Raw genomic sequence first — 27,649 nt, 5'->3', positions numbered from 1 at the left:
GCTCCCACGAGAGAGACGGGGCTTTCCAGGGGTGGGAGGGTTGGGGCTCTTCTGTCAGTCCCCTGTGGTATGGAGCCACTGTGCCCCCTCAGCGGTGGGCGGGGAGGGGTGTGGAGGCCTGTCCCTGCAGGGAAGCCTGCTCTGGGAGAAGGGGCGTCTCCCCTCGGAGGAGCCCAAAGGGTCCTGTTAGACAGGAAAGCCAGCGTGTGGGGGAGCTAGGTTTTCTCCTGTCATCTTCTCTAGTATGTTTCCCGTTCTGTGTCAAAGTGGACGTTTCTGATGGCCTGTGCTGGAAGGAGAAACTGAATTTCATCCACCCTTACTGGTTAGCCAGCTGACAGAGGCTGTGGCCATTCTGATTTTCGGAAATTGTTCAATTTGTGGGTCTAAATTTCTGCAAACTCGAGAAAATACGTATCTGTGTGTGTGTGTGTCTGTGTGTTTATTGTGTTAAAATACACATAAGATTTACCACTTAACCATTTTTGAGTCCAGGTGAGTCCCCAGTGTCCTGCCTGCAAGACACTTGAGCAGCACTGAGTACCTTCACAGTGTCTCGCAGCTTCCACCGTGATCTATTTCCAGAATGTTTTCATCATCTCATCATCTCAGACAGAAACTCTGTACCCATGAAACGTTCACTCCCACTGTCCCCAGCCTCTGTTTTTCCTTTTTTCCATGACACGTATGTGTGTTTTTAATTTAGCAGGATGTGCGTTTCCATTCCAAATACTTCACAGAAGAGCTCAGAAGAATTTTTATAGAGGACACTGACTCAGAGATGGAAGATTTTGAAGGATTTACGCAGACTGATCTCAATGTTAATAGTAACCCAGAGGTAATGGGAATAATTACCCACGTGAGGGAGTGTGGGTTGTAGTATTTTTAGTCCTGTTTCTGAATTGTGCTTCTACTTAGAAGTCTCTTCACACATGAAAAGGTTTTACTTTTTCTTACATGTTCATCTTCTAAGCCAGTTAGCGAAATGTAAAAATTGGCTATTCCAGGGTGAATTCCTGGTCCAGTGATCCATTATGCTCTTAGGGAAAATCTAGTTCTCTTTCCTAGGTACTTTTGGAGTTTGGGGGTGTATGTCCCAGGCATCCCTTATTGTCCATATCGGAGAATTTAGTTCAGATGTTTTGCACCTCTTCTCTCTGAAAAGAGGAGGGTCTGAGTGGAACAAGTTCCTGAAGGTCATTTCTTGTTGTGCGGTAAGCAGTGTTCTTGGGTTTGGAGTTACTCTGGCAGAAATTTAGCTGCGGTACAAACATGAGTGTTCTCTCTGTGCATTCTTGATTTGGATCACACTGTGGTTTTTACTGATACAGATGCCCTGGGCCTGCCTGATTCTGAAGGGAACCCCTCAGCAACTTTGCCATCAAGAGACTTGTTGACTGATCTCTTCCTCTTATTCCCTGTGTTCAGGCCAGTTTGTTGCCAACCAGAATTTGAATGTCAGGGTAATTTTGAAGAACAGCCTTTGGATTTTTAAGGCATAAGAGTGCTTTCTCCTACCTGAAAAGTAGCATACATTTAGCTCAGAAAGTCAACACACCACTTCAAGGTCAAGGTCAAGGATAGGGAGGTTAGGGCTTGTCATGTTAAGGAGTTCCCAGGGAACCACTCCCGTGTGGAACCTGTGCAGATGGTCAGATACGCTGTAATCAGTAGGGTGGTTTTGTCCTTGTCTTTTCCCTGGGGCCTTTACAGCCTGAAAGCCCTAATGGTAGGCTGCCTTGCTTGATGGTGGTTTTTTCCCGTGAATAGCAGCACAGAGCGTGCCCGCCTGTAGGCCCCAGCCCCTGCCTCTGCTTTCTTTACAGAAGTTACGTGTGTTCTGGCCAGCAAGCCTGCAGTTCCTTGCCAGCAAGACACTGAGGTCCTTCCAAATCTTAATCGTCTACTCTTAGTGATGTGTTTATCTTCTGGTCTTTAGCTAAGTAATGTCAGGGTGTTCCGAGAAGTTGTTTCGAGCATGGGAAAGCGAATTACTCCCAAAGTCCATTTTTTTCTCTCTCGCCTCTCCAGAGCCTAAACATTTAGGGGATGAATTGTGACAATTTGTGTTGACTCTGATATAACTCATAGCTCAGGGCAGGTCCACCTGCCTATTTTAAAATTCAGTGAGAAAACAAGCATTGTTGCCTCCCTGCCCAGCCTCCTCCCCCCCACCCCCGGCGTGGAGTGGTGAGACCACCTTTTTGATGACAGGGTATGACTCTGCGTTGGTGTCTGGGGGCCCGCTGGCCACACGCGACCCCTCCACAGCTGTGGCGTCAGCCCTCAGGCCTGAGTCTCGGGTGGTGTTCACTGTGCTCTTTCCCCGCCTCGGTTCTTTGTAGTAACCGGCTCCACATCCTTGGCAGAGAGGTGGAGGTGGGTTAAGTGACAATTACGATAAATGGATAAAGCCAGTTGGGGAGACACTTCTCTGAAGTTGTCTAACAGTGTCTTCATCCAGCTCACCATTCTCAGTTCCATAGCTGCTATGTGGAAACTGCAGGATATGAAACAGATCAGCGTAATCTTACGTCTGCTTGGTTTGTTGTGCATTGATACACACACCAAGGTTTGGATGTCATCTCTTTTTTTCCCCTCCCGTGACCTTATGTTTTAACTTGAGTCCAGCTGGAATGTGGAGTGGGGTTGGGCACTGAGGAGGAAGCAGAGTCATGAACTGAATCCTGGGCCGCCTCCTGGTGTTGTTCTCAAGTTCTCTTCACAACAGGAACCCCTGACAGAGGTTCCTCAAGCTACAGTGTTCAGCCTGTGGTCAAGGAAAGATGCTCAGGCCATGACCTGGGTCTTAATATCAAAACCCATCTCTGCAGTTGTTGAGCCTTTTGCGTCTGAGATGTCACCTTGCCTTCCATTCTTACTGTGTTTTCCCGAGTAAAACCCAAGTTATGTTTTAATACGGGAGACCTGCACTGAGCGGAGATTGAAATTGGGACTGCAGATTCCTGAAGCTGACTGGGCAGATGCCCGCAGCTGCCTGCCCTGCAGAGCGGTCTGCCTGATTACACCCCTTGGCTCTGTGGGTTACAGAAAGGGGAGGGGCTGCCCTAGAAAGAGGACCCAGCATGTCCTGGGGACGTGGTGCCCCCACTGCCCCTGATGGTGGATTATCTGCCTGCTCCTTGGTCACTTCACTAAAATGAAGTCAGCTCTCCTCTGTTTCTCTTTTTTGTGAATCCTCTTGCAGCTACTTAGGGCAGAATGATATTTTGTTTTTCACTTAGCACTCTTACTCTCTCTGAACACACTGCTTAGGTCATGCACACCCTGTTCTTTGACTGTTCCCACATTGCTGGGCTCCCAGATGTGCCCACTCAGCGGGTCAGCACTTTGCTTCCAGCCTGATGCTCTGAATGGAACAGCCAGCGTGTATGTCTGGGCCACAGTGTGAAGTAGCCTGCTATTTGATTCTGTCCATCAACAAACTACTCACACATTTAACTGAAGAGTTCAGAGGGAATGACCAATAGGAAGGGGAAGCACTCAAGTGTCCAGTGTTTTCCTAAAATAGAGTGGTTTTAAGTATGTGTCTTTGTGAAGACTTGTCATAGACACTTTGTTATTTCTCATTTTCATTAGCTTGTGGAGTCAGATTTGAGTGATGACAGCAAAGCATCTTTCGTGAGTGGGGAAGATGACGATGATGAAGAAAAGGCGACACCTCGAAGAAGCAGGCCTAGAAGAAGCAGTATTGGTCTTCGAGTAGCCTTTCAGTTCCCCACCAAGAAACTGGCAAAAAAAGCTGATAAGAACAGTTCTTCAGAGCCCCTGCTTTCTGGGTCACGTTTACAGGACAATAAAAAAGCGATTCTTGGAAGGAAGACCAGCTGCAGGCAGGAGAAGGAAAGGGAAGACTCTGCCTCTGAGTCTGAGGACGACTCCCGGGATGAGGGCCAGGAGAGCTCGGATGCTCTGCTGAAGAGGACCATGAACATCAAGGAGAACAAAGCGATGGTGAGTCTGCATCCTGGCTGCCACTGCTGCTGTCAGGAAGCCTACTCTGGGTTTTGTGGGTCCTCCCTCTTTTCCTGGACTTGCAACAGTCATTGCCTGATTAGCTCTGGTTTGGGAAGAGACTCCTAGGACCTTCCATGGTGCCCTGGTCTCACACCAGTTATTGTTGATCAAATTATGTTGCAAATATGCAGTGGTTTAGAGACAAAAAAGGCCTGTTCCCAGCAAAAGGTAGCAACATGTAAATAGGGGTGTCCTGAAGCCCAGGAAACAGTTACTGTGCAGGTCAGGCAGGCAGCTTTCAGCCTAGCTGTTGCACTTTGGAGATGAAAGGGGTCTAGGTATTAAAACACCCGAGGAGTTCTGAATCACTTCATAAATTCATGGAACAAAGTGAAATCTTCATGTGGTCAGTAACTAGTTTGCTTCATAATTTTATATATATAGAATTTTAAAAATAATTTTACCAAACACTTTTAGTATTTTGGTATACTTATTATTTTCTTTTAAAAAAAGCATAATGATGCTATATAAGCAGATTTAGAATATGTCTAATAAGTTACTTAAGGAAATACAAAATTTAATATAAATTTTACTTTTGGGTAAAGTTTATCTAGAGACATATTAGTGTTTAGCTAAGGAAGTTTTAGGATTGTATCTCTGCATCTTTAAAATGAGAACTATGTTCTTCACGATTTTGTTAGTGACACCCATACATCTGTTTGATTGGCATTTAATGCCTGTTGTTTTGGTATTTTTAGGAATATTTTCATAAATTACTTTCATTGATGAGAAACTAACCAGCTTGAAGAATCAGTGTTTCAGAGGTCTCAGTAACTGTCCGAATGGTCTAGTTGGGCATTTTCTGTTTTGAACATGATGAAACTTCATTTGGGTGGGCAAAGTGGTAGCTTCCAGGGTCACACTGGGAATTAGTGGCTCAGTCCTGATTCTAACCTTATGCTCCAGGCCTTGATCCTTCCAGGACAGTTTTCATCATGTCTGGTCCTTATATATAAGGAACAGACATAGATTTTATTCCTCTGATAATTTCAGCATCTCACCCTGGAGATAAAAATCTTTACACAAGGTTAAAAATATAACGACTCTTCAGATCTTATGTAAACTACTCTGGTTTTTCATGTCTACAAACTCCAAGACTTGTGATAACCTGTTAGATGAAGTAGACTTAGTAATATTTTTGCAAGACTCTCTTATTTTTTCTGAATTTAGCTTGCTCAGTTATTGGCGGAATTGAACTCGATGCCTGATTTCTTCCCGGTCCGAACCCCAAACTCAGCTTCTGTAAGTGGATCTCCTTGTATGTACTGTCTCCAGTATTCACACACACACACTCCATGGCCAGATGGCCTTCATTCTGGAAAGCAGCCAGTTGCATGCCTGTGTCTGTGCTCTCCTTGCAGAAGAAGAAGACCTCGAGGCGGGCCTTCTCAGAGGGACAGGTCACGCGGCGGACTAACCCGGCCCGGAGCGCGCGGCCCCCTGAGAAGTTCGCCCTGGAAAACTTCACCGTGTCAGCTGCCAAGTTCGCAGAAGAGTTTTACGGTTTCAGAAGAAGGAAGACAGTGAGCGGGGTATTTTATGACTATAACGAACCAATGCTTCTTTGTCTAAGCCAGTGGTCCTCATGCACGAGCGTTCATCACGGCCTTCTGGGGCTTGGTGAGGGCGCCGAGGGGCTGACCCGGTAGGTCTGCGGGAGCTGAGATGGCCAAGCTCTCAGCTGCCCTGGGTGCTCCTGTGAGCACACTTGGGTAAGGACCCCGGGTTTGAGCTTGCACTTGGTCTGAGCTCTAAGCCATTTAGGCTGTCCGGTGCCTAAACTGACTAGCTCAGTGGTTAGGGCTCCAGGTGGCTTCAAGGTTTTGCTTTTGGGAACGTACAGGATGACTCCCAGTCTTTCTGTGTTAGGAATGGGGAGTTTTGAGAGCTTTCTGTCTGGAACAAGAAACTCTGGACCCTGTTTGTGGCTGTTCAGTGTGGGTCAGTCCTCAGAGTAGCTGGTGACATCCACTGGGCATGGACCCTGAGTTTCTGATTGGTCATTCTGTGTCACCTTGCCATCCAGGAAGCTTGACACTAAGGATAGGAGCTCAGCAAATGACTAAATGCACAAATGATTTCAGGGAGATAAAAGAGGGACTGAGTTACTCTCGATGGTCTTATAGCTCTGAGGAGTTTAAAACTTATTAGTATTTTTTTTAACCACTGAAAGCATCTCACGTCCAGTTCTGCTTTGGCTCTTTCTGCAGGGGAAATGCCAGGGGCACCGCCGACGCCGCTGTGTGTCTTCGTTTCGGCCAGTGGAGGACATCACTGAAGAGGACTTGGAGAACGTGGCCATCACTGTTCGGGATAAAATCTATGATAAAGTTCTGGTAAAGTAATCTAACAGCTGGTTCACGTCACTGTGGCTCTTACGGGGACTTCCAGGCTCTGGTATCTGAACTGCCTGCTTGGAAATTGTCTGGGCTTAGGCCCTTTTGCCATCTGTCTCCCCAGGGCTCGGAGGTGGGCTCTGAACTGGAGCAGCTTTATCTGGGCAAGCAGAGATGGCTTAGTGCAGTAATTCTTGTCAGGAGAGAGGTCTCTCTGGGGGGTAGCAAGCAGGGGTATAGTCTAGAAAATCACATTTGTAATTGTTATATTTTAAGTAGATAGTTTTTATGTTTTAAACATTGAAAAAATAATGCTTTTATAACCACTAGAAATATATTTACACTGAATTAATATATTTACCATATATTAATATATTGAAATATTGGAAATATATGTATAACATATTTATGTAACCAACAGAAACTGAAGTTTGACAGAATACCTTCTGTAGGTAGGAAATGTTTGAAATGTTTGTTAAATGGTGATGTAGAGAATGGCTTGTGGTATTTTGCATCATTTTTAGATAATGGGACAGTGTCTTAAACAGTATTAAAAGGTTTTCGATGTAATTGCCAACATTTTAAAACCAGGAGGTCTTACCCTGAATGGAACCAGATTGCTGGGAGCTGGGCTGGAGCTGTGTGATGCTCCGGGGGTCTGCCATCATCACTCAGTCACCCCCATCATTTCTGCCCATCTGATCATTCCGTTTCTCCCAGGCTCCCTCCTCGGGCTGTCCTCTGGCCCCAGGGCTGAGTTCACAGCCTACCGGAGGGCACCAGGGTTTGGACCAGAGACACAGCCATGCTCGATTCTAGAGGAGAGGCTGGGTACCCCCCTCTGAACCCCATGCTCACCACTCGCTGCCTTCGCCCGCAGGGTAACACGTGCCATCAGTGTCGGCAGAAGACCATCGACACCAAGACGGTGTGTCGGAACCAGAGCTGCGGTGGCGTGCGGGGGCAGTTCTGCGGGCCGTGCCTGCGGAATCGCTATGGGGAGGACGTGAGGTCGGCGCTGCTGGACCCGGTAGGGACTGTGTGCGCCTTCGTCCTGAGTCACGGTGTGAAGGGAACGAGCTGAGGCCGGGGCTCTGGGGCCCTTTGTCAGGGATCTGTAGCCCCCTTACCACTCTCTTCTCCTCCTGCCTCTTGAGACTGGCAGAAATGCAAAAGAGACTTTCCTTCTAGAAAGAACAGGCTGACCAACACACAGGACAGTAAAAAGAGTGTGTTTCATCTTCCAGGGTCAGAGCCCAGCTTTCTTAGAGCCATGGTTTGTGCAGGTGAACCCGTGACCTTTCCTTGGGCACTGTCACTTACCTTGGGTTTACCCAGGGCCAGGCCGGGGGCAGGTGTATTTTGCCCTGTAGGGTGCTGTGTGCCCCACACGGCTCTAAGATTTCATGTCAGTGCAGTTTACTTATGTTGTTACTCTTAACCTTGTGAGGTGGGTATATAACACCTCCCCCCAGCTTGGCTCCCTCTGTAAAATAAGACAATACATAGTACGCTGGTTAGTGTGTGTCCCTTGCACCTGGCTGCAGGGTCTGTGCTCATGACCACCGCACTGCTGGACCAGGGGTAAGTAGACTGTCCCCAGTTTGCAGCTGAATGTGAACTGCTGCTCCGCATAAGTGAGCTGACAGAAGCCTGTACTCTGAAAAGCAGGGCTGACTTCCCAGGCATGTGGTCTGGAGGGGTCCACCTTTCTGGGCCTTTTTGAAACAGGGAAAGGGAAGGAGGAGACAGTAGTGCATGTCACAGGGTGAAGGCTTAGCTGACTGATCTCACGTGACTAAGGACTGGGGATGAGGCCGAGCGAGCCTGGCTTGGTCAGGGCATCGTCTTCTTGTCCTGTCACTAACGGGGCATCGCGGCCGCTCTGCTCCCCCAGGACTGGGTGTGCCCTCCCTGCCGGGGCATTTGCAACTGCAGTTACTGCCGGAAACGCGACGGCCGCTGTGCCACAGGCATCCTCATTCACCTGGCCAAGTTCTACGGTTACAACAACGTGAAGGAGTACCTGGAGAGGTAAGCCTCACAAATCAGAACGGAGGGTGTGATTCCTGGGAGCGGGAGAGGGGAAGACTGTCTAGGTGGGCCCCCGGGGTGCCTCGTCTCAGCCTGACTCTTAGGAGCCACCTCGAGTGTCGGCTGTGCTGGGTCTGTGTGTGTCGGGAATAGCAATGGAGCCTACAAGGCAGGGAGGGAGCCGTGAAGGCCAGAGAGCTCTTCTGACCCTCTGGGACAGAGGGGAGGCTGGGGTGCTGTGTGTGGGGGTGAGGCGAGCCTCCCTGCAGTGACCAGAGTGAAGACTGGCCTTGTGTCCCGAGCGCACTTTGGGTCTGGTGCCCTGGGGGATGCTGCTGTGTCTCTGCCTCCGTGCCCCTAATGCTTCCTGTTTCTTCTCAGCTTACAAAAGCAGCTGGTGGAAGACAATTAGAAGAACCAGCCCGCTCACCGTGGAGCACTCGAACAAGACATGCCATTTGTGCCTAAGATTTCTTACGGTTGTTTTTTTTTATACAGAAATTCTTTGTAGAGCTAAATGCTATATATTTTTTTTTTAAAGATTGTTTTTATACGCCTCAAAAGATTTCTCAGGAAGATGAGAGAGGAATCTGTATATACGCAGGCCTGTTTGTATGTTATTAAAAGCATCTGCAGATGATTAAAAACCAGTTTAAAGGAGTGAAGTTCCAGGTAAGTCCTGGAGGAAACAGCATCGCAGCTCTTTATCTCCCAGACAGTAACTGGAGGCCAGGTCGTTACAGGGGTTACACCCCCTTTAGTTTATCATGAGTGACCATAGTTCAAACCCCATAGTCTAAGCTGCTCTGGGTGTTGGACATTTATATTGAAGAATGCTCCTCTAAATTACAAAGTGCAATTAACCATGGACCTAGAGTTTTATTTTTGTTAAAACTTGAACCAAAAGTAGACTGTCACATTACTGACACTGGAGGCCTTAGAGGGCGGCTGCCTGGGGCCCGTGGCATCTATATTTTAAAAGAATATATAAAAGCAAATTTAATTTAGAGATTTTGTTTAATATCTATAGAAACTACACTCCCATGTAGGGACCAGGAGACTGCCAGCCATATTGCTTTTTGAGTTACAGCGGAATTTTGACGAAAACGTGAGCTGCACTAATTTTGTGTTGTAGGATGGGGGAGTCGAGGGGGTACTGGGGAAATGGACACATTTTCAATAGGTTTCCCATATTTTTCTACATTTGCTTCTTTTTGTCCCCCTTCTCTACAAGGATGGTGTTTTAAAAAATTAATGCACATTTAATTTTCTTAGAAGTTACATAAGCCAGAATATGTTACGCCTCCCAATAGGATAAATTACCACGCCCGGGGGAACAGGGCAAGGGCTGCCTTACGCCTCCAGCAGCAGAGCCACGCCTGCCAGGACCCACTTGGCCGTCTTGTCTTTGCTCTTTAGCCTGAAGGTCCAGACGTAGTGGGGGCCTCTCCTTTTGGTTTTGTACACAGGGCACTCATAGGTGTGTCGGGTTTCCTGTCTGTCCACTGGTATGGCTTTTGCAAAGATGACTGGCATTGCGGACCTTAACTCCTTGAGGCGGGCATCCACAATGGTTCCTGACTGGCTGTCCCATCTGGCTCCTGCAGGAGAGACACGGGTTACAACTATGCTCCTGTTGGTACCGCTTCTCTACCTGTTGTAGGCAACCATCTGGCTCCTGCAGGAGAGACACGGGTTACAACCATGCTCCTGTTGGTACCGCTTCTCTACCTGTTGTAGGCAATAAATATTCTGGTTTTGTCACTTTGCTGCGTGTCAGTGGCTTCCTTGCCAAGATGGGAGGGAGGTTCATTACTTGCTGACTGGGAGCCACACAGACACTGTAAGCATAGATTTGTTGTTCTTGTGTCCGACTCTTTGCACCCCCTTGGACTGTAGCCCACTAGGCTCCTCGGTCCATGGAATTCTCCAGGTAAGAATCCCGGAGTGGGTTGCCATTTCCTACTCAAAAGCATAGACTCATGTTCCCATGCTAACCCCTGAACTTTCCTGACAACAAAAAACTAAATCATTTGAATTCAAAAGGTTTGTAAAACTTACATGAAAATAGGTTCTGTGAGAATCCAGACCCAATAAAGCAAGTTAGTCTGTCCTTTCTTTTAAAAAAATAGTGAATCTGCATGCTTGTGGACAGTGTAAGAAATCTGCAGTTCACCACGTTCCCTTCCCACTGCACCTTCTCTTAGTTCAAGTTCAGGTCACCTGTTTAAATGTCTGTAAAGTGACAAGGAGCATCTTGGCAGAGACTTGGAAATACTTTCTCCAAGAGCCTTCCAGGAGAAGAGGAAATGTTTTACAAGATAAGATGAATGCATGGGTGAGTGGAAAATGTTCCATCTTTACCTTCAGGTTTGGCTCCCACTGGACACACATCTTACCATTTTAATTATCTGAAAGCCAGAAGTGAGGTAAATAAGCACTAGTGTGAGTGAGAAATGGAGTAGTGTGGTGTGTTAGTTGCTCAGTTGTGTCTGACTGCGACCCCCTGGGCTGTAGCCTGCCAGGCTTAATAAGCAAAGGACAAATACCAACTTGAACCCAAGTGCGAAAGGTTCTGTGTGTGATAACCCTGCATGTGCTCCTGGGGGCATCTTACCTTCCATGAGGAGCCCGTGGAGGTAAGCGCCTTCCCTGGGGGGGTGCCCGTAGTCCTCCTTTGTTTTTTTGGTAATGTCAACAGTCAGGCACATTTTGTCCAGTGGCCACTCGTTCTTTCGAGCCGTGGTCTGCATGATCGCTTTTGGAGTAGGAGGGACAGGTGTGAGCAGGAGGAAGTCACATACATACATAAGATTCTCTGGAGCCACCAGTGAGCCGAGTGTCCACCCAAAGCGAGCTCTGGTCCCATGGGGTGTTCGGGACATTACCTGCCTGGCTGCACTAGAGCAGGGGTGGGAACGAAGGCCAGACCATCTCCCTGGCCTTGTTGATGGCGCTTTAGTGGAACAGCCGTGCCCGAGTGCCGCTGGCTGGTTGCTTTGGCTTTTGCACCAACTCCCGTGGCCGAGCACAGCTGCGTGAGACTGTGGGCCCGATGGAGGACGGGTACTGTGTGACCCACATCCACCCGCCTGGCTGCTCCTGTCCTGCCTGGGCAGTGGTCACCGCGTGAGGACGGGTCACCAGAGCGGGGGAACAGCTCCAGGGGCACGAGGCTGGGGTTCCGCTCGGGACACGGCTCCGTCAGCATCAGGGGCTGCCCCACCCCAGCTCTTACCTGTTAAGAAGGACTGAGGGTTGAAGAAGCCAGAAAGCCACACCACAGCCGGAAGGGTGAGATCTTGTGTCCAGGAGTCCAGTTCCCGGCATCGCAGGAGGAGGTCGTTAAACCTGGGGAGCAGAAGGTAGGAAGAAACAAACGTGCTTTCAGTACTAAGCTTTCCAGTAAGATTAGATTCTGGGGGGTGGTAGAGAGGTCCAGAACCTGGTAACCTGTGAAACTGTTACCTGATGACCAGGTAACAGAATCGTCTGTCCCCTTAAAGTGTTAGAAACACTGGCAAGTGTGGAAAACTCTTATTTACTCAACCACTGTTTCACTTAGATCCTCCAAGGGACCTCCCCAGTGACATGTGGTGACGCTGCGTGGTAGCTGTATGTGATCTGGGCTGACAGGGTGCACAGGGGAGCATCCCTGTGTGTCTAAGGATGGGCAGGGGAAGGCGCTGATGACTCTTGTACAACCAGAGTTCCCAGGAACGGCAAGGGCAGTAGAACATGTGATAGTGGCCTCCACACAAGCAGTAATTACCTGAAAGTAGGGAAGGAAAAGTTATCAAGGGGACCAACCACCTTCCATCCATCGTGAGCTTGTAGTTTGAGAAACTGCTGTGTTTCCAACATGTCCTCTTATTCCATCAGCACAACAGTTACCTGAGGTAGGAAGCATCTAAAACATCCCTGTGAGGAAACCAGCTCACAGAGGCTAAGGAAAAATGAACTTCCATAAAATTAGGAGAAGCCTTGATAGGTAGGTTTTAGAGGGCTGCTGAAAACGGGGGAGATGGAGCACAGAGCAGAAAGCCCAGCCTAAATGCCTGGGGGACAGTTCTCCAGGGTGAGGTCTCTCCCAGCCAGCGTGGCCGCGTCCTGGGGCCTACGGCAGCAGGCTGAATGAGGACCTCATGCCCACAGACCACCACCTGGAAGAAAGGTTAAATGCTCACACTTGAACTTGGCTCACAAAGACAATTCCTACCAGCTTAGAACTTGGCTCTGGGCCCTGCCCCATATTAAATTTTTCCAAATAGGTGGTTTAGGGAAAACATACTTGTAGATAGATGCCACAAAGAAGAAAGGCAAGGAACAGGAAAAGCAAAGATAGGAGAAAAAAAAAAAGCTCGAGATGTGAAAGAGGATAAACACTGCAGCAACCAGTTTTTCTAATGAAGTGCATATGTAACGAGAATATGAGTTAAAACTGGTAAGGTAAGAAAAAGTGAGGCAATTAAGTTGGAAGAAAATCTCAAAAAGACAGTTATAGAAATGAAAGCAAAAAGTTAAACAGCATAAGGCAGAATAATAAGGAAAGCAAAATGAAATGAGTTAAGAGTTGGAGTGAAAATAAGATGAATGCTGAAACATTTGCTAATACAATTCTAGAAAATTTGAGTTTTCTTAAGTTACAAATTTGAATCATCATAATCAGGGACATATGTTGTAAGAAAATGTGACACATAATACTTACTAAGATAAGACTGTAGAGATAGAGAATCCCCTGGAAAGCCAGGAAAAAACATGAAGTCTTTTTATAAAGGGAAAAAAAATCTATGTTAGCTTCAGGCAGCATTTGATCATAGAACAGAATAACGCCTATGAAGTCCTCTGACAACGAATGGGTTAAATTACTTTTATAATCAGCCAAACTGTAACTTGAGTCTAAAGACAACTGATTATATGGCATGAAAAACCACCCACAAATCCAATCAACCAGAAGGAAGGGAACCCAAAAATAAAAAAGAGGAATATTAAAAATCAAGACTTTTAATATGTATGTTTAAACTTTAGAAAACTAGGTCAACTGCTTTTCCCTCTCTTCAAATAAGCAATGTGAAACCAAAAATTGATTTTGGACAGTGATTTTTCTTTTTTTTAATATTTTTTTTTAATCCAGGGGAGAAACAGTAGACAACAGAATAGGAGACAAAGATACAATGACGATCAGCCAGAAATGACAGCCAACCAGAACACAGACACACACAGACTGACAGAGGGCAGTCCAGGCAGGCGAAGATAAGGCACCATTTGAAGAAAGAAGGGCTAAGAAACAGACAGATGACGTAGAGAAAAAACATGGACGCCAAGAAGGGTGTGCGTGACGTGTGTACACTACTATGTATGAAGTAGACGGCTGGTGGGAGCCTACTGTATAGCATGGAGGGAGATGCAATCTGTGGGACATGGATTAACCTTAAAAACGCATTCTAATACGTATCTGGTGCAGACAAATACTGTTTGATTCTGCATATTACCACGTACCTAGTAACAGTTAAATCCACAGAGTCAGAAAGTACACTGGTAGACGGTGGGGTGGGGATGGGGACATAGAGATTCAATTTAGGAAGGTGATGAAGGATGGTGAGAGATGCACAGCAGTGTGTATGTACTAAGTGCCACTGAAATGTACAGTTAAATATGGTTAATGTAGTATGTTTTATATTACATGACTTGCCGCAATAATTTCTTTTTTCAAAAAAGCAGGGCTAAGAATTTTAAAGGGTGGAAAGAATTGTGGACTCAGATTTATAACATCACACGGTATCAAGTAGGATGCCTTTTTAAGAGACCACACCTAAACACATCGGTAAAAATGACAGAACATTAATACATTAAGAGTTAAGGAAAAAAAACCTTAAAAAAACTTCCCAAAGAGAGTAACTTAGCAGTAGAGGAATGGCAAGTATTTATGCACAGACTCACGAGCCACAGTAAGTGCCAGAAGACAGCACAGTTACAGAACACTGACATTTGGAGGGCGAATAATCGCTATCTAGAATTCTACTTCCAGGTAAACTGTTCATCAAGAGTGAGAGGGTAGTAGAGAGAATTCAGACACATACGCTCTCCTCCCCGCCACACACCCTGAAGGCCTGCTGTGTGCCTCCTCCTTTGGCACAGTGAAGAGGGGACCCCTACTGCTGCTCTGCTGTGGTTTCAGTGATGAGTGGCATTTCTGCCTTCTGCAGCTGAAGGTTCCAGAGACAGTCTGACTGAAGTCAAGCTTATTCAGCAGCTCAGAGGACCTCAAGCCCCGTTTTATTCCTTTCCACCTTCTGCAGTGCTGACCACATGGCCCCAGGATGGCCACTGCGTCCTGAGTTTATGCCAGCTGGAAAGGGGCTCACTTTTATTTTAGGATTAAAAATAAATAGGACCCTGTGCGAACATGTAAAAGATGAGGAAGGAAAACAAGCAGAAATACCTAAAGTTTTGCAAACACGATCTCTCAGGAATACCTCTTTGGGGATGAGAGTCCAGCAGGGCAGTTCTTACTGTGTCTGTAGTGACGGCGGGGTCTCCGGATATGCCCTTTGTGGGGATGGGAACAAACAGGTGGCTGGGCTTTCCAGTTAGTCATCTGACATTATTTTCGAAAGTGTGTAGTAGCTGAATTATGACAACTCTTTACAGGTGATGTGGGTAAGATATAATGTTACAAACTTATAACATTTTTCTGAATGGTCTATATTCCATACCACTGCAGTTTTACAACCGCATTTTCTCAAACATATGTCAAACTTAACCACAGGCCATTTTTTGCAGATGACTTTACTCTGTCAAAGTATCCTAAAAAGATCCCCAAGGGACAGTCTGTCAGTAACAAAAGTAAGTCTTGAAAGGTCTTTTTGCCTTAAAATTACAGAATCTCATGACAGAAGCTTGAATGGTTTTTCCTGTATTTATCATGTTTACAAATTATCTATAAACCACTTCTATAAAAGAATTAAAACTTGGATTGTCTTGGGATAAACATGTCAGTTGTCTGTAGAGATGTTAGTAGTAGTTCTTCCTCAGTCATAAGGATTAGGAGTGTTTATTTGAAAATTAAAGCACTGGAAAAAAGCAGCAAAGAAATCGACACGTGCTATTAAGTGGAAATAACTCCTGACCATAAACAAAAATAAAATTATGGTGGTTTAAAATAAAGTTTAACTATAATTCCAGACTGGAAGGAGGGTAAAATGGCGGAAGAAAAAAGTATTGGTGTTACAGTGCATTAGAAAAATCAAGTGTGTATGTTACAATGTCAAGTCTTCCTGAAATAATGGAAATGGTACAAGGATACACATGATAAACTCATAGAAGCTAGAAGAGTTTGGAAAAAAGAGGCTAAGAAATATATATAGAAATTAGGAATCAAAAGATAAGATTGGTGGAAATAAGTCTAAAGTTATCACTGTCATGAAATTTAAGTGCAAATGTAAATTCTTTTTGACTGGAAGTATAAAGTCCGCCTTTAGATATTCAAAGCATTAACAGAAACCCATGACTCTGCTGCAATGCTTTCCTGTCATCCAGCAGGCCCACAGGGCACCTTCCGCTGTGTTCCAATGTGCGGCCATTGGGAGTTCTAACGGGGCCTTCCAATTCAAGGATTGGAGTAGCATTCTGGTTAATGCAAGAAAAACTTAGGAACGTGAGGACAACAAGTGTCCACGTGAAAAAAAACCAGGCATAGAGACAGCCTCATGAAACTTGCTGTGCTGACTGGCAAGGCCCAGCTGTGCTTGGCACCAGCCCTCAGGGAGCTGTAAATTTCTGCCCCTGACTCTGTGGCATGTCTACACAGTCCTATCCACGCAGCGAAGGCAGTGTTATCTACTGCTTACTGGGGTAAAAGTTCACTGTGAAATGCCATTAGTTGCCACTGGCTTCAAAAATAAGGGTATAAGATGTGGTGAGGGTAAGCTTAAGGGTGCCTCCCCCAGCCATTTAAATCCTAACAGCTCAATGAGGAAATTGTTTATCACTTTTCAGATGATAAACTGAAACAGGTCAGGTATTTTGTCCAAGATCAGACAGCCACTCAATGAGAAGCAGAATTCGATTCCTGCTATGACCCTAACTTGATTTTTGCCTTTGAAGCAACTTACCGAGGAAACTCAAATGAAACTGGTGGTGGTGTGCAGTTACGGCTGAATGTACTCAGCAAAGCACAATCTTTAGGGTTCCTATGAGGCATAATTCAGAAAACCAAACCAGCGCCGAGCTAGGGTGTGGGTGCTTACCACTGGGCCAGGCCGTACGTGGATGGATAAGCCAGGTTGCTCCAGGTTTCTGGTACTGCGTCGTAACTCAGCGCAGACTGCTGGGCTTCCATGTCAGGAGATAGTGTCAGCTCCCCCTGGCAGGGAAGAAGACGACTGCAGAGTAAATATGTTTCATGTGGAGAAGCCTGCTCTAGTCCCGCTTTTAAACTTACCTTCAATCCAAGCTCTAACTGTTGGAGTGACACACGGATTTCCCGAAGGAGAGTGTTCATCCGCTCACATTCTTGTAAGCAAACAAGGGCATAGGGGCTTCTGTTCGGGTGTTTTTGCGTTATCTCTGTCATGTTGAACTCTTCTGGAAGTTTCTCCAAAATGTCTTCCAAGACATTCTTAACCTTAAATTGTGAACAAAGATTTAGCTCGTTTTCTGTTTCATTTTCGATCATGGTGATGGTATATCCGCTTATTTTTTTACGTCTAAGAATATATACTACAACTCTCGAAGATGCTTGCTAATGAGTTTAAAAGATGACTATCAACTCCCAGGAGCTGGGCAGAATGGCATGGCCAATGAAACCACATAGAGGCCCCTGTGTCCCTGTCTTCTGAAATAAAATACTGACTCAAGAGCTGATGGTTGGGAAACGTGAACAAATAATAGCTGTTGGACTGGGGAATTGCTAACAGTTTAGACTATAAATCTGCCACATGGCAGAATCACTGAATTCACAGCTCCCTGAAAGATATGGATAAAGGCCTGACATATATTCCTAAGTTGTTTTTCTAGGAAGCAGACGCCCCCTCCAGAAGACAACTACTGACCACAAAAACACAGACCCCAGGCTGGCTGAAACCAGAAGGTTGATGATGCTTGAAACTCCACCTGATGCCAACCGATCCAAGAATTGTCCACAAGCGATTGTGCCCTGCTCTGTCAACACTGTAAGACTCCTCTCCCATCCAGGAGGGACACACAGACCTTGAGGGCATCACCCTGCTGTGGCCCCCTTTGCCTGGCAAAGCAGTAAAAGCTGCTCTTTTCTACATCACCCAAACCTCTGTCTCTGCATTTCTATTCAGCACCACCACCAACCCACTCAGCTCACTCTCAAACAATGCAGCCCCCTCCCCTCTTGAACTCCCACAGTATAGTCAGGGAGGTGTTACTATTTATAGTTTACTTACTGTTAGCATTTAGGGAACAAAAGAAGTCTCATAACGACATTTCATTTGTTTATAAAGACATGATCAGAACATGGAAAACCTCAATATTTGGGTAGTCCATTTTGCAATCCGCTAATTAAAGACAAATTATCTGAAAAGTCAAATGAACCAAAGAGGCCACTTAAACTTGAACTAATTCTAATTCTGGTGACTCTGCTATGCTGCCCTTGCAGCTGACACATCTAAAAATTTGGGAGGCAGTTTGGATCAGTATTTTCAACAAGAAGGAAGCCCCTATCTTCTAGAGCTGTTGCCCTAAAGAAATGAAGGATTTATTCACTTGAGGACAAGCATATGTACATAGTACTCTGATGTGGATAGTAATTCTAATGATGCAGTTTTGCAGACCTGGGAAAACCAACAAACACCTGAAAATGACAAAAGACTGGAAGATACTCCCTGTCCTCAAGCCTCAGGCAGCTTTTCCCTCTCCTTGATTTCTTGGATTATGGCCTGGGGCTCTGATGAGATGCTTGCAAATTGCTTTAGTGTCCTGGCAGATAATTTATCAGATCCTGAAATCTTGAGCTCATTTAGCAGCAGCAGAGAGTATGAAACAGTACAATTGAGAAGTTAGGTGAAAGAATGGCTTTGGGACTCAGCTAGAATCTGGTTTCCTTCAGTGGCCCTTTCAAGCTGTATGACCACGGCAAGTCACCTAAGTTTATCTTTGAAATAGAGATCCTGGTATCAGTACTGATGCTCAGTGCTTCCCAGGTGGGTCAGTGGTAAAGAATCCACCAGCCAATGTAGGAGACACAGGTTTGATCCCTCGGTCAAGAAGATCCCCTGGAGAAGGAAATGGCAACCTGCTCCAGTATTCTTACCTGGGAAAATCCCAGGGACAGAGGGGCCTGGTGGGCTACAGTCCATGGGGTTGCAGAGAGTTGGACACGACAGTGAATGAGCACACACACATCAATACCACTCAGAATTTTAGAGGATCAAATGGCGTATCTGTAAAGCACTTTCCATAGCACCTATTAGATAAACAAAAACTACCTGGGAGAGGGCTGCTGGTTTGCTTGTAGGAAATGCTGAGGTAGCTTTACCTTATTTGTTCTGTGTTTTGGTTTTTTTTTTTTTTTTTAATTTAATGATCAGCTTCCTTATTGGAAAGATGGAAGCCCTCTCAGAACTAGATGATGGCCTCAGGTGCTCTCTGCTTCTATTAACGCTGTTGAGGGCATGCTAAGTCACGAAAGTCGTGTCCAACTCTCTGTGACCCAGTGGACTAGCCCGCCAAGCTCCTCCGATGATGGGAATTCTCCAGGCAAGGATACTGCAGTGGGTTGCCATGCTCTCCTCCAAAGGATCTCCCCAAGCCAGGGATCAAACCGTATCTCTAACGTCTCTTGCATTGGCGGGCGGATTCTTTACCACTGAGCCACCTGGGAAGTCCCTGTTAACATTATAGATCGTCCCAAATAGATGAATTTTTCTCATGCATCTCTTTTCAAAATATCTAAATTATAAAATGTCTCAATGAATGGGCTTATTTCAAGAAATAGCTGAAAAATTTCAAGACATAATATGGCAAGTTCCTGGGACCTCTCTATAATTAGATCTGATGTTTACTGTGTTCCCACAAACTGCATCCTTGATTGGTAATTTTTGAAAGAAAAAAGGTTAATTTACTGAGGAAAAATTTTAAAAATTCAGGTTTTTAATTAATCAGAAACAAGATTTTAAAGGTAAAAAAATTATTTGATGTCCATTTCTCATTCCCATATTCTACAGCAATAAATTCCTTCAAAAGAATAATGCTAGCCTCCTAAGAAAAGGTGAAAAAAGACACTCATAAAATGACAGAGCCAAAAACATACTGTATGAAAGACAAGCCACACATATGGAGAATAAATTTGCAATACATATTCTTAATGCCACATATCTAGAATACAGAGTTCGTACGAATCAGTAAGATAAACATTGATAACCAAATCAGAATTTGACAAGCAAATGGAACAAGTACTTCACACGAAGGTATATCCAAATGGCCATAAACATACAGGAAAAATGCTCGATATTATTCCTTAACTGAGGGAATGCAAAGTTAAAACCACAATGAAATATTATTCTTTAGAAGACCCCAAGGAGCAGGAACAACTGGAACTTACCATCCACACTGCTGGGGGGAAGTACAACTACTTTATAAAAAGGTTTGGGAGCATCCACTAAAGCTGAACATTACTCCCTTGAGCCAACAGTTCTACCTCTGGGTATAAAGGAATGAGTATTATGAGAAGATACCTTTGGGAGTTACCTTTGTCTCCTGACAAAATACAGGAGTGTTCATGGCTGTGATAGTCATAATAGCAAGAGGCTAGGAAAAAGCCCAACACCCATTTGCCATGGAAGGAATAAATAAAACATTATATATTTACATAGAATACTGGGCTTCTTGTTGGCTCAGATGGTAAAGAATTCACCTGCAATGCAGGAGATGTGCATTTGATCCCTGGGTTGGGAAGATCTCCTGGAGAAGGAAATGGAAACCCACTGCAGTATTCTTACTTGGGAAATCCCATGCACAGAGGAGCCTGGTGGGCTACGGTCCATGGGATCGCAAAGAGTAAGACACGACTTGGTAAACCATCACCACCACCATAGTAGAATACTAAACAAAAATTAACCATCAGTCCATGCGATAATGTGGATGAATCTCACAAATGTAATGTGTAGTGAAAGGAGTGGACATTAGTCAACTAGTACATCCTGTCTGAGCACGTGTATTTGAAGTTAAAATGCTGGGAAAGCTAATCTGTGGTGACAGAGATAAGGAGAGAGGGTACCTTTGGCCTGCTCCAGGGGATCTTCCCAACCCAGGGATCGAACCCAGGCGGATTCTTTACTGTCTGAGCTACCAGGAAAGCCCAAGAATACTTGAGCGGGTCGCCTATTCCTTCTCCAGGGTATCTTCCCAACCCAGGAATCAAAACAGGGTCTCCTGCATTGCAGGTGGATTCTTTACCAGCTGAGCTACCAGGGACGCGTCCTGAAGTGCTGGAGGTAGTGGTTATGTGTGTACACAAAGGTGAAATCCCTGAGCTGTGCACGTAGGATTCATGTGCATCAGTGCACATATGACACACCTCAACAGAAAAGAAAAAGCAGCTCTCTACCTTGTCTTCTGTGGACTGTCCCAGCTCCTCACTGCTCACTGCATTCCTGGGCTGCATCTCCAGCAAGGTTCTGAACAGCATGTTGGATGTGACCGTCAGAAATTCAATTTCAGCGTTCGGGTGGAGGCCATACAGCACTGGGCTCTCTGGAGGAAGCATCTCTTCTATGTACTGGTGGTAGCCTGAGTAATCCAGGCTGGGTGGAGCTGCAAATCCTGGTGCCAGCATCAGCTCATCATCAATCTTCAAGCCCAAAGGAAAAGCCAGTTATTCCAAATTGAAGTGAACATCAGTCTTCCCTTCCTAAACACCTAGGGAACAGCACAGTGCTAGCTAGAGGGCACACTCTCCACAGTATCTCATGACCCTCTTGTAATCAATCACTTTGCTCCATGTATGGTACCTGGCTGACCTCTGTGGAGGAGTCCAAGGAACACACCTGAATCTATCCCTTAGAAGGGGTAACAAGATATATGCACACAAAGGGAACGGACTGGTGCTGAGTCATCTACTGAGTTCTGGCCACCCTGTTACATGTTTGCAGTCATTGATTCTCCTCATATATCCCCATTTTGCAGAGAGAAAATTGAGGATTCAGAGTAACTTGCCCAGGCATATGTTTGATGTTAATTCTGAACTCATTTTAGTATGACTTCATAGTACTTTCCACAATACTACTACAAATTATTTTATATATTATACATATGGATTTTATAAGCATGCATGATTATATGTGCATATCTTAAAAAAGGTGTATGAGTGTGTGTAATGAACATGTTATAGGATAGTATGCACTATAATTCAAATGAATGTGACTTCCCCATGACTCTGAGCTTCTCAAGGCAGTCTGTGTAGCTCATCTCAGGATTTGTAGACCTGAGGCACATACTGGTACCCCCTCTATAGTTGCCTAATAAGAGGCTGGAGTCATCAGGCATTAATCACACCCACCCCTTCATTCAGGCTGGGACAAGGGTATATGTTCTACCTGGAAGAATGTTCTATGTTCTCAACCAAGGCGAGGTGAACAGCAATACCAGAACGTCTAATGTTAGAATGCAGTGCTTCAAAATGTAAGCACAGCTGTGATGACCTAGATGGGGAGGGGGATGGGAGGGAGATCCAAGAGGGAGGGGACATACGGATACACACAGCTGATTCACTTCCTTGTACAGCAAAAGCCAATGCAACATTGTAAAGCAGCTACACCCCAATTTAAAAAAATTAAAAAAGGATTTATGGGTTTCCGTCTCTAACCAGCTATAAATAGTGTCAATCAAGCACTTATACTTTTCTCGTTAACTCAGTATATACTCTGATACTTTTCCCTGATTTGTTCTTTAGTTCCCAGGGGACCATTATACTTTGGTTTTAATTTTCCCAACCTCTCTTGCTGTAAATTCTGTCTAAATGCACTTAAATGTACAGGGGATACTAGTTTTTAAAGACTATCACCTAATGTAGTTATTTTATGTCTAGATTTTAAAAAATTTTATTATTTTATTATTTTGTTTTCTGAAAATGGGGTTTATCTCTGCAATTGTGTATTTTTATGTTTTCTAGTCTCACTATCACCTGGAGACAAAGTGACTATTCATTAATTCATTCCATCATTTGAACAGATTACCTAGTGTACCCCAATAAGCTGTGGAGGTACAAGAGATTGATACAATGTAGTTCTTAAGGAACTCAGAGTCTAACGGAGACAAAATATGTGTGATTTTCTACACAGTCATGTCGACAGTGAGTGTCAGCATTTTGTCCCTGCCTTCTCAAGCCTGCAGCCCCACAATGCCTAGAAGCCCACATCCTTAGGGATGGTGGCGCACATCTGCTTTCCTGAATTCCAAAAGCCTTTTTAAATATTAAAGTCAGCATTTTTGTTTTTATTTTGTACCAAGAGAATTTTGAAATTATCCAGTATTTCATCTTGCCAGAAACAGATCTTGACCCAATAAATATGAAAAGGAGCATCGTGGACTATCTTCATTAGCTATATCCATTCATTTGGTTTGTTTTATTCAGGTATTCAGATTTTCTACCATTTCATATTTATATATCAAAATAATCAGTATTTAAATTTCACTCGATTTACCATGACCAAAACAAAACCATGAAGCAGATTTAAACTCACCATTACTTTGATAGATGTGTTAGCTAAAATAAAAACATGGGCACAAAATATGAATACGAAAACCAAATGTTAAGACTAAATATATCCAAGCCAGAATTTATCCCTACAAACAAGGACTTGGTTTTCCCTATTAGTGTTCACTAGTTACAAGAAATTTTAAGAGCAACAGCTAAATTATCTTTCAGTACAGCCAAGAGTTAAACAGAGTTTCAAGGAGAGAAAGTAACCAAACCATGGAATCATTTGGAACTTTCAAAATGCCCGGGGTCTGGACATGTATGTGACTGCATATTCATATAATGTGGGTAGGAATGCAAATGATCTACACTTTCTGGAAAGACTTAGGCAGTCTATTTACTAGTGTGTGAAGAGGGCCTTCTGTATACTGGACAAGGAGCGAAGCCAAGGAAAACAGGAAAATCAAAGGGAAGGATTAAGTTTATAGCCAGATAGATCTGGTTCAGTTCCCATCTTTGAGTGGTTAGGTGGCCTTAAAAAAATGACTGTTTATCTGAGTTTCAATCTTATCAATAAGGTGGGGTTCATAACAGCAACCTAATGATTGTGGCTATGAGAATTCAATGACAAGTATACAAATAGCTGGGCTTCCCAGGTGGCGCTAATGATACAGAACCTGCCTGCCTGTGCAGGAGACAAAAGAGAGAGGCAGGCTCCATCCCTGGGTGGGGAAGATCCCCTGGAGGAGGGCATGGCAACCCACTGCAGTATTCTTGCCTGGAGAATCCCATGGACAGAGAAGCCTGGCAGGCTACAGTCCATGGTGTCACACAGAGTTAAACATGACTGAAGCAACTTTGCACACAAATAGCTAGGCACATAGCAGCCTTTTGCAAACATTAGTTTTGGTTTTTCCTGTGCCCTAGAAAGAGACGAGTATCTCAAGTACACATTAATTTTCTAGAAGGAAAAACAAAACTTGAGAATGTCCTACTGTAGGTCCCTACTGTGATGTCAAACAAGTACAACATGATAAGTGAGGCTTAGTTCACACAGGGACTTAAGTTCTCCTTCAATAAAACTGTGAAGATGTGAACATACTCAATCAGCGCTAGGAATCCTGATTCTGCATCTAAGACTTCTCCCATCCCATGTAAGGGCTTTTATGAAAAGCTGCTTCTCCCTGATGGGACTCTAACTCTCTCTGCACAATGGCCATCTGCCTTGCCTTTAGGGGAGAGTGTTTGATAAGCTTATTGTTACACCTGAAAGAATCAGTTGTTCTAAATTAACATGTCTCCAAAGAAGACTCATAAATGGCCAATAAGCACAGGAAAAGATGCTCAACATCATTAGTCTTCAGGGAAACGCAAAACACAATCACAGTGTTATAAAACTGCTTCACACCCACGGTAAGGATGTGGAGAGAATGGAACTCTCATATATTGCCAGTGGGACTATAAAATGATGCAGCCACTTTGGGAAACAGTTTGTTGGTTCCTCAAAATATTAAACATAAAGTTACCATATGATCCAATAATTTCATTTCTATGTATATACCCAAAAGAAGTGGAAATGTATGTCCATGCAAACACTTACACATGAATATTTATTCTACCATTATTCATGATAGCCCAAGGCCAAAACAACACAAATACTCATCAACTGATGAACGGATACATAAAATAGAGTGTGTTGATACACTGGAATATTAATTGGCCCCTAAAAGGAATAAAGTACTGATACCTGCTATAACACGGATGATCCTTGAAAACATTATGCTAAGTGAAAGAAGTCAGACACAAAAGACCAGATATTGTCTGATTCCACTTACGTGAAATGTCCAGAATAGGCAAATCTCGAGACAGAAAGATTGGTGATCAGCTGGGGCTGGGGAGTGGGGGATGTTGAGGACAGGATGGTGACTGACTACTAATGAGTCCAGAGTATCTTCTGGGGGTGACAAAGATGTTCTAAAATAGATTGCGGCAATGGTTGCATAACTGAACACACGAAAAACCTTTGGATTGTCCAACTGAAACTGGTAAATTTTATGGGACGTGAATTATATCTCAACAAAGTATTTTAAGAGAAAGAATCAGTGGAACTGTGCTCAGGGAGAATGAGCCTCCGCATTATGAAAAGTCATCAAGAACTCCAGTCATCTCTGCAGAAATCAGCGCAGGGCACGCTCGGGTAGAATCGTTAGGAACTGGGAAAGCCAGGATCCTGCCATTCTGTTGAGTCTGTTTGATTGTCATTCTTTCACCTTCTCCTTCCTGGTAATTAATGAAAGGCTCACCTCCTCCACCGCCTCTCCGAGGAGCCCTGTTTTATGAATAGAAGCTCCCAATTCACCGTGAGTCTAAACGAGTGTATATGCTTGTGGACTTTTGAGTTAAAAAGAATAACCACAAAAGGCCCTGACACCAAAGTCTGGGAGGGAAATTTCTCAAGGCTGAAGCATGCTTTCTACCTTGAGGGTACATTAGTGATTTTCTAGACAATACTCTTATTTCACAAATGAATATACTGAGGCACAGGATGGGCTGGCACGAAGCTGGACAGTACGCTAGTGGCAGAACCAGGACCAGGGTTCGGGTCTCCAGGACCGTCCAAGGTTATCCTCCCAGTAGCCACCCTGTGCCATCCCCCGTGCACAGGGCAGATGGAGGTCCGTCTGTGACACGTGCCCCGGGACTGCTGACAGTCAGCACTCCAGCCAGGGGGCTGCAGAGAATCCGGAGCCTGGCTGCGAATTCAAGTCCTGATTTGGCTACTTGTGCAACTGTTTGAGCTCGCTGAATCCGGGTTTCCTCTGTGATGACTGGGATAACAATATCTACTTTGCAGGACTGCAGTGAGAAGAGACAATACACATGAACTGTGTGATACAGACCCTTGGCACAGAGCATGGGTTGATAAAATTTAACAAATGGCTTCCATTGTCATAGCTGCTGATTAAATATAAAGTACAATCAAGTACAAAGTATACATTATGAAAATTTATACTCTGTAATAGTAAAAATGTTTCCCATTTATTAGGCATTTTGTTCTAGCACTCTTGAAGCCTGACAGTGAACCCATGAGTTGGGCCATTCTTGTTCCACAGATGTTGAAACAGAGGCTCGGGTTCAGTGATGTAGCCACAACTGCACAGCAGACACAAAAGAACTGAATCTGAACCCGAGTTTTGTTTTTACTTCAAAGTCCAACTTCATGATTGTTAATATCTGACAACTTTCAGATGACCTGATACCTTATTTTCCAAAAGTAATTTACTGTACTACTTGTTTAGCATTGCCAAGTATGCACCTCACATAAGAGAATCGTATTAATTCTAATTCCCTAACTTTGTCCAGGAACCTTCTCTCTCTCTTTTTTTTTTTAAGCCAGGAACCTTCTGAAGGACATGCCATCAGCCCTCTCTAAATGCCACCTCATTTACCCAACAAGAAACTCATCCATCTTCCCTAACAGGACAAAGTCAATGAAAACATTCTGAGCGGTGGAACTTGAAACCTCAGACCACCCATGGATAACTTTTCGATCAGGTGTCCGTGCAACCAAAGATACTAATCAAGTACATTAACCAACGTGAGAAGTGGCAAAAAGACATCCTGCGGATGCTGCAGTGTCAACTTAAGTCTCTCATGACGTAAACAGCGTGAGCGGGAAACATCTGCACGAGAACAAAGTAACTGGGATTTCACAGCTTCTGCCACCAAACCAGTCAGAGCTTTCCCTTCCTCTGGTGAGTAGAAGGGGCAGTGCTGTCTGGTGAGCAGGGAAGATGGCAAACAAGCATCTCCATCCTGAAAGCCTCACCAGATTGGCCAGGAAGGGCGGCTACCTGTATTTCTAAAGGGCTAACACCCACACCAGTGATGCCCCTCAGGTTGCACCCTCGACCTTTCTTTTCCAGTTACGTGAATGGGTGTTCAGCCTTGTGCAGGTTCATGGACCATCTCAGCTGGCAACAGGGATCACTCCTCATCCTCAGGCCAGGACCACAGAGCTTCTTGCTCTGCCCCTTGACCTCCACTATCATTCGGAGGTGGCAGATAAAGGTGGCAGGCCCGACCCTCTTTAGCTTTCCTATCTCCATGGTAACCTGCTCCCAGACCACCTCTGAGGAACGACTTCCGACTGTGCTGAATTGAAAGTGTCTTTCTGACCTGTGAAACCCAGTTCATCAGAACTAAGGAAAGACCAGGAGACTCACAATCAAAAGAAACAAGTCATAGTTACATGGCAGGGAAGTATATTTTTCCCTGCCCCATCCCCAAATCGTTCCACATTATTAAAAGCAGAAAAAAAAAAAAAAACTGTCCTCAGTTTCCTATATGAGACTACAATACACCATGTTTTCTAACACATGATCATATTTCTTCTTAGAATGGACTTTTGAGGAAGGTGTCATGCTTTTATGAGATGACGTTCTCAAGAAATTATAAATAGGCTGCTCAAACTATTTTAAAAAATATATGGCACTGCTTTAAACACAGCTGGTGTCTTGCCCAAGTGGGAGTAGAAATGGCACGGTGGAGGGTGTCTTAGTGTTTCTAAGAA

General features: G+C 44.7%; 2 protein-coding genes across 6 annotated transcripts in view; one reads left to right on the top strand and one right to left on the bottom strand.

The window, feature by feature from the left end:
* Window positions 1–10,176, top strand: part of CDCA7L (cell division cycle associated 7 like) — a 46,170-nt gene extending 35,994 nt beyond the window's left edge. For 2 of the 5 annotated variants that reach the window (XM_061165051.1, XM_061165047.1), the window contains exons 3-10: window positions 707–838; window positions 3,601–3,975; window positions 5,209–5,280; window positions 5,400–5,570; window positions 6,249–6,374; window positions 7,255–7,404; window positions 8,272–8,408; window positions 8,790–10,176. In XM_061165051.1, the coding sequence (XP_061021034.1) occupies window positions 707–838; window positions 3,601–3,975; window positions 5,209–5,280; window positions 5,400–5,570; window positions 6,249–6,374; window positions 7,255–7,404; window positions 8,272–8,408; window positions 8,790–8,820 (1,194 nt within the window). In that variant the 3' untranslated portion in view covers window positions 8,821–10,176. The remainder of the gene's footprint in view (window positions 1–706; window positions 839–3,600; window positions 3,976–5,208; window positions 5,281–5,399; window positions 5,571–6,248; window positions 6,375–7,254; window positions 7,405–8,271; window positions 8,409–8,789) is intronic. The other 3 variants (XM_061165048.1, XM_061165049.1, XM_061165050.1) reach the window with 3 other exon arrangements.
* The window catches only part of DNAH11 (dynein axonemal heavy chain 11), a 353,936-nt gene continuing 336,048 nt past the window's right edge, over window positions 9,762–27,649 (bottom strand). Inside the window, exons 77-82 of the mRNA XM_061165046.1 lie at window positions 20,986–21,228; window positions 16,852–17,034; window positions 16,658–16,773; window positions 11,647–11,759; window positions 11,026–11,166; window positions 9,762–10,009 (exon numbers count right to left, since the gene is read on the bottom strand). Of these exons, the coding sequence (XP_061021029.1) occupies window positions 9,762–10,009; window positions 11,026–11,166; window positions 11,647–11,759; window positions 16,658–16,773; window positions 16,852–17,034; window positions 20,986–21,228 (1,044 nt within the window). The remainder of the gene's footprint in view (window positions 10,010–11,025; window positions 11,167–11,646; window positions 11,760–16,657; window positions 16,774–16,851; window positions 17,035–20,985; window positions 21,229–27,649) is intronic.

Source organism: Dama dama, chromosome 18 (genome assembly GCF_033118175.1).
Source record: "Dama dama isolate Ldn47 chromosome 18, ASM3311817v1, whole genome shotgun sequence".
Taxonomy (NCBI): Eukaryota; Metazoa; Chordata; class Mammalia; order Artiodactyla; family Cervidae; genus Dama; species Dama dama.
The sequence above is the reverse complement of the archived record's forward strand: the minus strand, read 5'-3'. Positions and strand labels throughout refer to the sequence as shown.